At 35.6% G+C, this 10,164-nt stretch overlaps 1 protein-coding gene across 1 annotated transcript in view; it reads right to left on the reverse strand.

Annotated features, from left to right (window-relative positions):
• Nucleotides 1-9,672, reverse strand: part of LOAG_17322 (hypothetical protein) — a 19,021-nt gene extending 9,349 nt beyond the window's left edge. Inside the window, exons 1-21 of the mRNA XM_020449979.1 lie at nt 9,472-9,672; nt 8,955-9,112; nt 8,555-8,764; nt 8,322-8,446; nt 8,001-8,223; nt 7,463-7,553; nt 7,146-7,258; nt 6,919-6,996; nt 6,698-6,827; nt 5,358-5,538; nt 4,979-5,096; nt 4,747-4,869; nt 4,410-4,657; nt 4,112-4,221; nt 3,664-3,905; nt 3,331-3,504; nt 2,841-3,131; nt 2,479-2,711; nt 1,309-1,576; nt 755-958; nt 160-455 (exon numbers count right to left, since the gene is read on the reverse strand). Coding sequence (XP_020306413.1) covers nt 160-455; nt 755-958; nt 1,309-1,576; nt 2,479-2,711; nt 2,841-3,131; nt 3,331-3,504; nt 3,664-3,905; nt 4,112-4,221; nt 4,410-4,657; nt 4,747-4,869; nt 4,979-5,096; nt 5,358-5,538; nt 6,698-6,827; nt 6,919-6,996; nt 7,146-7,258; nt 7,463-7,553; nt 8,001-8,223; nt 8,322-8,446; nt 8,555-8,764; nt 8,955-9,112; nt 9,472-9,625 — 3,770 coding nt within the window. The 5' untranslated portion in view covers nt 9,626-9,672. The remainder of the gene's footprint in view (nt 1-159; nt 456-754; nt 959-1,308; nt 1,577-2,478; nt 2,712-2,840; nt 3,132-3,330; nt 3,505-3,663; nt 3,906-4,111; nt 4,222-4,409; nt 4,658-4,746; nt 4,870-4,978; nt 5,097-5,357; nt 5,539-6,697; nt 6,828-6,918; nt 6,997-7,145; nt 7,259-7,462; nt 7,554-8,000; nt 8,224-8,321; nt 8,447-8,554; nt 8,765-8,954; nt 9,113-9,471) is intronic.
• Between the last annotated feature and the right edge of the window lie 492 nt (nt 9,673-10,164).

The raw sequence follows: 10,164 nt of genomic DNA on the forward strand, positions 1-10,164 counted from the left end.
ATATATATATATAATATATATATATATATATATATATATATATATATATATATATATATATATATATATACATGTATATATATATATAATGATTTCACACTTCCTAATTTGAAGTGACTTCAAATGAAAAATTTTGAATTAACGTAATAAAAATCATACCTGATTTGCCAAGGTGCTACATACGCAAGAATAAAATTAATCTTCAGCGAAAACTCCAAAAGTTTTGGCCAAATAAGTGTGGCCAAATAAAAAAGTAACGGGAAGTAATGGTCGATATTGGAATACTTGGCAAGATCTGCTTTTGTCAAAAGGAAAGAGAATGCTAACGGTAAAAACATGAGTTGAGGCTGTGAGAAAGCCGAACGAAGAATGCGCAGAGCGAAAAGAGCAATGAAGTAGGGATGCAATGTCCACTTGTTACTCGTTATTGTGCTTATTACCAATAACGGATACAACTGAAAGTGACGCTATAAAAAAAGAAAAAAAAGTCGAATAAAATTGATTCTACATTAAAAACACTGAGATGCACTTATAAGAGGCTTACTGGTATTTCAGTTTTTTAATTTAAAAGTATTTGTTTCGAAAATAACATAGTGATGTGACAGCGATTATTTGAACCCAATCTTTCAAAACAATAGCATAACCAAGATTATATGCTTAACAAGTAGTAAAAGTTTATGAGAAACAGTGAGAACTCTCATTTTTTGTGAGGAGCGCATTATTACAGATACTGTGAGCAAACAAGTGAACTAACCACATTCCTTTCAATGGCAAGCATATAAAAGTGAATGATTTCAAAACACATCAACTTTGCGGCAAGCGACGATTCAAACTGGGCATATTCATGAGCACGCAAAATCGGTCGTGCGAAGATACGCCACGGTGTGTTCTTTCGTAATTCCATATATAAGTAATGATTGATGAATCCGAAAATTATACACATAATACACGTTACCGTCTAAAATATATGCTAATTTTAAAGTACAACAGAAACTTGAAAACAAATTCTGAACACAATAAACGACCTAAAATTGAAAGTTTGGTGAAACGCAAGAAAAGGGAGAACTGAAAACAGTAGTGAACTTGCAGTAGAATCATAACTAAAGAGTGAAATAAAATTCAGACTTCAATGAAAAAGGCATAACCCACGAGTAGATCAAAATGAGATAAGGACTAAAACCATTAGTTCCGGCAAATACATGTAAGGCCGTTTCGATATGATAACATGCTGCCAGAGGATGCCATTCATTTTTTAAGTGATGGCCTCTAGAGAAGTAACAAATGATGCATACAAAGTCCAGGACGAACCTGCAAAGACGGTTGAGCAACAGTGAAAACCGAAGTGCAGTGAAGCGCAAAAAACAACAGTAAAACCACAAGTGAAATAGCAACGTCGCTTTTGATTCGATTTATGATTACAGCTCGCAGTTCATCCGGTAGCGGATCCTTCAAACACGGAGTCACTTCACCGTCTTTCATTTCACTTTCTGTTTCCTGCGTATTTAATTGAACACATTTCCACAACGAAATCATGTATCGAAAACTTAGTGCCATAAGACCAGGATTGCTTGTACTTCTAAAATTTATTACTTTTGTTTCAATTATTGATACAATTAAAACTTATTGATTCAAGAACTGTCGGCGAATTCGAGAACATGCAATTAGTTGTATATGGCAGCGTTAAAAAGGTCAAATAACGGGTAATAGTTTCAAAATAGTCAATGAACGAAGGAATGGAGATACGCCCACGCAGATGCGCCCCGATTTACAAGTAAACAAGGTAGGATTAATCAATCAGGAAACGACACCCTGGAGTTCAAACAATAATCAAAATGCAACGAAGACCGAAAACTCGTATAACTCCAGTAATATGTTTGACGAGCTAATAAGGATCACAAGAAGCCGACCTGGAAATGGGGACCATACTACCGCCAAAAGCGGAGATTTCGAAGGATTTATAAGAGAAGTTCGAAGGCTGAGGCAGTTTCTAGTCGTCAAACTCAGTTGGGATAGATTTTAATCAAAGGGATCAGCTGAAATTCAATAGCACGAGTGACAGATAGTTCATCAGGAGCAATAGCAATGCTGGAGCGAAGGGAGAACGACAGTTGCAAAAGAGAAGTAAATAGATAACGTAGTGAACATTTAGAGGACTGTTGATATCCTTTAATGTTTACTGCGTTTCCATTATCGTATATAATACACTGCGCATTATATTGTGTAATGTCGTAAAAGGCTACTGTCAACAAAAATGAGACACAAGAAAAATAATAAAATTACAAGGATTTTTTCCCGACAAGAATTAAGCTACAATACACTAAAACATTTATATTTTTTAGGAGTTTCCCAGGTATTTTGCAGCATAATAAATAAATTATTGTACTAATTCCTGGGTAATATATCTGCAAAAACACTGTCATTGGTAAAAAAGTGGAACAAAACAATTTAATAAGGTAACAAAAAAGTAGTCTTTTATACCTTGAAAGGAGGTAAGAAACGGCAACAGCTGCTGCAGTAAATGCTGAAAAAAAGGCATTCTGTGTTCCGTCAGGGTCTGCACGTTTTGCAGTTCTCGAGATGAAGCAGAGGAAGCCGAAAGCCATCAAACTTTTGCTAATTTGAATAAATCCGGACAATAAGGAAAAACTTGCGGTGCCACCAAAAACATTCATTTCCACTTGCTCCAACAAATGCAGTGCTAATGTATTTACCTCAAATAAAGGGAAACAGTGCAGCACATTTTTCAATAAACTGCTATTTAGGATAATTAAGGATAATTAGTCAGCGAGGCACTTAATGTCCCGTGAAACAAATATTTCGCAAAAATATGAAATTGTTACCTGTGGCAATAAACCAAAAGTGAAAGCAATAGGTAGTAGAATTAATAAAATTGACAATAAATTACGACCAGCCAAAAGAAAGGATGTTAATGAAATATTCTGTAAACGATAAAAATTCCATTTCCATTTTAGTGAATGGACTGCATCATGATAATCCCACCAATCACCATTTATCAAAAGAAGTGCTACGGCCATAACCGAAAAGTAAATTGGTCTTGAATATGTCACAAGCCAATTAAAACCATGTATTGGTGATGCCGCATCTGGTTGCACACTTTTTAGTAAAGAAAACTGAAAATTGAATTGGTAATAAAAAGTCTTAACACAGTAAAATTCACAAACAAATATCATGAAAGGATTACAGTTTAAAATATAAATATATAGTGTATTGTTACGATCAAACAAAGAATGAAAGCCTTAAATAAAGAAGTAGCAGAAAAAATAAAGAAACAAAAACAGCAAAAAATAAAGAAGCAGCAAGGAAACTTACATGAGTTCCGGCAACAACGAAAGCGAAAAGAACGAGAGACAAATCGTAATAGATAGAACGCGAGAGGACGACTGCCGTTAGTAATGCAACCACCGATGCGAGACATATGTCAAATAGAGTTGAGAACAATGTACTGTTACGATCAAATAAAGCTGCTACTGAAAGTCGATCCATCTGAAAACAAAAAAAAGGAACCTAGCTACTGTGATTTTCAATATTCCAGCGTTCTTTGTACTGAGTGCCAACTATTTAGCATGAAGGTTTATCTGACTTATTTTATTATTCTCAATTATGGCTTGTCTTAGACTATGAAAAAAGAGTGGAAATTTTGACCTCCAATTTTATTCCTTTCCCAGCAGTAAGAGAAGGAAATAGTTTAATTCGATAATAATGACTCTTTTTCCTAGTACCAATTTGGCCTGAATCCGACGTATTAATTCCAGATATATCGGAAAAAAACGGCATGCGACGAAGAGTCCGCGGTGAGCCAGTACGTAAAGATGTACGACTAGCACCATCCAATACTCTTTGGTGCTCAATTGTTGGTATAAGATGAGTTACTTGTGGCATTCTTTCTGAAAATAATCAGTTCTATGTGAAGCACATTGTAATGAGTAACTTTGTCCTGCTCATTTCACATCATGAAAGCTCACAGTAATTTTTTTTTAGACTGCAATATAAAAACTATAGTTCCGAACAAAACAACAAAAAAGTGTTTCGAAGCAGGGAAAAAGCGAAATAGACATGGATGGCATCGATAAACAAACACCACATAAGGTACCTGCGGCCTGTTCTTCAAGAAAATTATTCCCACGAATAAAGTTCCCATGAGATCGTCGTCTAGTGGCATTTCTGATACGAGCAGCCATCATGGAAAATGATACTATTTGCCTGAAAATTTTAAGGCAGTGTATCAGCACTCTGAAAGACAAATAAGCACATAAATAGATACAATTATTCAAATAATAAAATAAATCCCACGGTCAATAGAGTTCAAACAAATTCAAAGCAGAAACAATAAAATGTCATGCAGTGACTTGGTTATCTCCTTGGTGAGAAATATTGATGGAAACAAATACCTATCACGATTTGGATGTCTCGACATCAGTGCAGAGCTTGAAGCATGGTAAATAGCACTAGGAGTATCTGCAATGTATGTGCTACTTTCCGTTGATGAAGACGACAACGCCCTACGATCGGCAGCAGATACGGATGTACCTTCCAAAAGACGCATGCGTGAACCTTCATTTAAATTTGTCGTTACGACGGGACCGATGTCAGAATCTCCCGTTGAATCAGTATCACTTTCTGGTAAGGCAGCTAGTTTCTAAAAGAAAGATTTGTTGTGTTTTTCGTCTGTTTATTCGGAATAAAAAACAATATGGCTGAGTGGGTTTTAGATTTAAAAAACATTACTACATTAGCTGCAGTGCTGCTGCTCTGAATCATTTCCAGTAAAGCACGACTACTTCCCAACGCATGAGCAGTTCCAACACCATGTTCATCGAAAACATATGTCCACCAATTCCCATCTTCATCCTGAAATAAACTACATGTTAGGTTAAATGCAAGGAGTGTTTTTTCTGCATTTTCTGCATTTCATTAAGCTGCAACTTTTCGAATTCGCTCAGAGTTCTAGATAGCTAACCTGGAATGAATGAACGGCTCCTTGGGAAGTATCCTCGTGATCTAAAGCTATATGGGTGCCATCTTTCATGGCCAAATTCGAAAGTGCCGCTACTGTTGCAGAGCTCCTCTCAGTCATCCTTCAAAAAGCATTGCAGGATTTATTTTGACTTTCATGAATTTTATTTACTTAACAATAATTATTCTAAATGCCAATCCATGCAACATTTAAGGAAACTCCTTTACTCTTACATACAGACGATAAATCTAAATTTAGTTTTAACACTTCGTACTACATTCTTTACAATTATCAACAACGTCGGCGATATGCATATGAATTCAATCAAAATATGTAGTGTAATAAAAAAAATAATAAAAATCGCATGCAAAACAAAGATGACCTCGACTGTGCCATAGTTGGCGGATATGAGCAAAGACAAGAGTTTGCAGAACCCAGACCTCGTCCTAACCTATTCATTCTTACATTTTCAATAGCATCCAACGTTTCCGGATGTTTATCAATCAGCTCTTCCAAAAACTTCGTGATTTCACTTTTCAAATCCATTCCTCTGGAGTTGTTCCCTAAAAACATTTCATTGATAGAGCATTAAAACATCTTTCATGTTACCAAATTCAACAAAATTCTCTGAAAAAAAATTCTAAATTTGAATAGAACAAATTGACGCTACCAATAACTTGGCTACTTGCAAAAATATTGAACAAGTACGCTGTTTACCCGAGGCTTTACTTCTTTTTCTTTTCGTTTCTTTACTTAGCCAAATTTCCCAGCATAACATAATTGTACCATATGATAAGAATGTTCTGCTCTTTTGAGTAAAGACATTAATGTCATTTAATCCATTAACTGCTAATGATTTCTAATTGTACTCTAGGTTCGTTACCAAACTTAGATCAGACCTAAATGAATACACATTGTACTAGAAGTGAACAAAAAATTCTAGGACCTGGAAAGCAAACATTTAAACTCTGTAACGATACGAGTAGTTTTCGAGTTAATGAATCCATAAATCTTCAACTGAAGCATTAATAATCCACTACAAAATTTTCTTGCTAAAAGAAACATCACGTAGTTGTGGAGAATGATGATCAGAGATTTCATAAAAATCAATTATATCCTCAGGGATATTTGAAGTTAAGTATGGTCGCATTAAGAACTTCTGCATCTTCCTTATTCGTACCACTATTGATTCTTAACAAAAATACGAGAAACTAGCCAGGCAATTCAGTTATTTATGCAATGAATTTGACTTCTTATGATCGCACATGCAAACAGTTTCTTTGATTTAAATAAATTAACACTAACCTCCTCTCCACCCCACAAATAATTCCTTTCTTCAAACACTTTTTAAGTGAATTTTGAATTGTTAAGAAGCAATATTAGGATCCTTTTCGAATGTTTCTAATAATTTTATAAATTTACACAACTAGTTCTTATCGCATAAATAATCTGAAATTATTTATAGGAACTATTAAATTCCACAGGGAAATGGAAATATAACTAACTTTACTTCATTCAATTTGGGACAATGACAATTAAATTTACAGTGAATTCTATACCCACACAGCTGAAGTATCCCAACTCCGAATTAATATCTTGAAGATATAGAGCTAATGACTAAAGACAGATGTCAACGAAAAAGTTGCAAAGCAAAGAGAAGTATTGAAATTTAACAGAAAGAAGTACTGAAATTTCAATTACTAAGTACTGAAAGGTTATCACCTCCACTGACGCGCTCTGATGTTCGTTGCAATGTACTTGTTGACGGTCTTTCGAAGTCACCGAGAGAAACAAAAATAGGTCTCCAGCCTTCACCCGAAGATACAACATTTGTTTTCGGTTTAGAGTTTGGCTAAAAAAGAAAACAATTTTTGGATGTATTTGAAAGAAGCGTTTGATAATTTGATTTCAAATTAATTTCAGGAAAATCGAACAGAAGGTACCTCTAGATGCACGACAGTCTCCATAACAAAAGTTTTCTTCCCAGTTTCTCTGCTAGTAGAAGGTGTGTCTAACACAATCTAAAATAAGCATTATTTGAAATAATACATTTGAAGATACTAGGATTAGGCAGTTATTTAAACTGATAGAGCAGAAGAAAGGACGAAGGAATCTTCCGGAACGTAGAAGACAATACCTCCTAACAACCTTCAAAATGGAGAAAAATCACCCTTTCGGGAACTCGCTGTTCGTCACCTTCATCAAACATAGCAGGATTCTTTCTATTTGGATAACATAGGTCACTCGAACCGGTCTTTAACCTACTATCAAAATTGATTCCACCTGTAAATTTGGTTCTTTTGAAAAATACGACACGAACGGAAATTTGATAGATTGATGTCATTTGTTGTATCGAATATTATTAAAATATTTTTGAATACAATTTTTGTATTGCAACATTTAATTGAATGTATGCAAATATAAATGCTGTTAAGTAACGAAGAAATACATTTCCAACATTAAGAAAAAACTAGAAATGGATGGAACCTGAATGAGATGGACAGGTGAGTTTTGTTAGCGTAGTTGATAGGAAAGCTGCTGTGCTGCTCATTTTTGTCGGATAAGATTTACGAGTTGCCTGGAAATTATAGTTGAAATATGCACTATCATGCCATGTAAGAAGAGTACTCAGTTATTCAGAATTTGCTATGGCATCAAAAGACTTATATGACATCACCGCTTTTCGCAAATATGCGTAGGTCGATTGACTGTTAAAAAAAAGAACAATGAACCAAACCCAACAGATTTAGTTAGCAATGAAAGCAATATCACTTGTACTGATTTTCAAACGAAAGCTTATGCCTAAGAAAACAATGCGCAGAGGTAAGCTCAGCACTACCTCGTTCCGTCGTTCTCGCTTTCACCGACAGCTTTGCCTTTCCACTTTCAAGAAAATGATTCGAAGAATAGGTATGATTTTATAGCAAGATTACAAAAACGTTGCAATACTGAAGAAAAGGCTATCATATGATCTTGAAAGAATGAATTTGATGAGTAACAGAAATTGCATGCGAATAAGCTTTACCCGCTTGCATTCTTCTAACGTTCGTTCACTTAACATCGATCCAGTAGCACTTTCTTTATTTGAAGTTTCGAAAGCTGATTTCGCACGACGTACACAGGGACCAGTATCACTTAAACGTCGACGTCGTGTTTGATTGCATCTGTGCGCCTCTTTCAAACACGGTTCAGAAAATTTCCGATCGATTCCAGTACACTGAATTGTGTCATTGTCATCTGAATGATGCCTGAAGTTTGGAAAATTCCGTTTACTCGAAGAAATTTTAAACCAGACCAGAAAAACTCAAAAGTTTTTCAAGACTAAGAGCATAAAAACTTAATTCACCTTATTCCAGTCGGCAATAACTCAAGGCTATCTACAGGAAGAAGTGTTGCTATTGCCGGTGCAATCAATTCCTGTCCGGATTGTCGACCACTACTTCGATCTTCATCCCATTCTTCACCGTCTTCCTGGAGAAAGCATTTAAAAAGCAGAGAAGTGTTTAGAACTAAAGAGAAATAACTAATTCTATCAATTCTCTTCCATTTCCTTTCTTTTTCTTTACATAAAAAAAAAACCTTGCGTATTCGCATTTCCGCATCTACAGATAAAACAGAATTGTCGCCAATTCGCACACACCGTCGACGTCCTAACGAGCCTTGAGATAGATTATAACTTGTATCCTCAACTTCATCACCATCTTTTTTCCGCAAATCTACCATTTCAATTTCCTCATCTCTAAGCTTTTCATTCGAATGTTGCGCTGTCTCACATAAAAAACCTTCAACCTACAAAGTGCTTCAACCTATTTAATTGATTAATCGGAGTTATTTAAACCACTAGAACATTAGGAATATCTGCCGTTTAATTTGCATTTTACTTGAGCAATATTTCAATAACAAAAATTCCAATTACAACAATTAAACTAAGAATACTTTGTAAACGATGAATTAGATTAGAGGAAAAGAAAGCAGAAACCTTCAGTGAACGGACGGGTGGATAAGGAGTTGGATCAACAGTGTCAAACAAGTTGTGCAAATATGAAACCGTAAATTTAAGTATCACAAAGAGAAGAATGATGAAGGTCACATACGCCACTGTAACGTAAACAGACGTTACAGTGTCGAAGATTATTCCTGAAATATAAATGGACATAATTAAAGAACATCTTGGGTGAACTAAACTATATTGATAATAGATACACCATAGATTAAGATTCTATTATGGATAGTTGGTTTTGTTCATTGACTACTGCTAGAAAATCAGAGTGACGATTACTGAATCATCACTGCTCAGAGTTTATAAGTCCATTGTTGTTCTTAACTGTAAAACTTTATAAACTACTTGAACTGATTCAGGTGTTACGACAAAGAAAATTCTTTTTTGGCCTCTTCTCTTGAAGAAATTGGAATTATTGATAAGTTTAGCAATATGTTCTACTATCTAATAAACAAAAATAAAATATGAAATCAATAGGAAGAAAAAGAGCACAAACCAAGTAAGAGAGGGATAAGGAACAGTATGAGCCACAAATACAAATGAACAGCATTGCAGAAGAGCGTATAGCCTGGTTCATAGTACCATCCACCCGTCAGCGATGCCCAAATCCCCTGTCTCACTATCTCCGCCACGTGACTGCCAACCGTCATCGCCTGGTTATCATCATATGGGAAACACTGTTAACAGCATCTACACTGTAGTTAGCGCAGTAAATTAGTTCTGGGGCTATTTGATAGGCCCACGAACCTGTCCTGTCAGGCCCGATTTGCAGAGCTGTCAAATATGGTAGAATAGCTTGTACTGACGTTCTGCCAGGCAATTCAAACTGCTGCTTACTAAAAGCGTCCAGTATCTGTCCAGCACAACCTCAACATTTCAACAACTGCCAGTTACACAAATTACTATCTTTTAAACTGCCGCTCTTTCTCAAAATGAATGCCCTGCGTTTTCACGGGCGGCAAAATAAATGGCAGGTGATGACTGGCGGGAAGGTAGATTTCGAATACGGGTAGGACGAGCCGGAGAACCCTTCAGTATTCACTTTATGGAAGAGGAGAGTTACTGCGTTTTAGTTGTGGAATAGGCTGGTGCAGTGACGACAATTATTTCCAATATTGATTCGACATCCCTCTCTGATTCCATTCACTTGCCTTCATGTTTTTGATCTTATCTTTAGGATGCTTCTTAC

The sequence above is a fragment of the Loa loa genome (assembly GCF_000183805.2).
Source record: "Loa loa unplaced genomic scaffold supercont3.61, whole genome shotgun sequence".
Taxonomy (NCBI): domain Eukaryota; kingdom Metazoa; phylum Nematoda; class Chromadorea; order Rhabditida; family Onchocercidae; genus Loa; species Loa loa.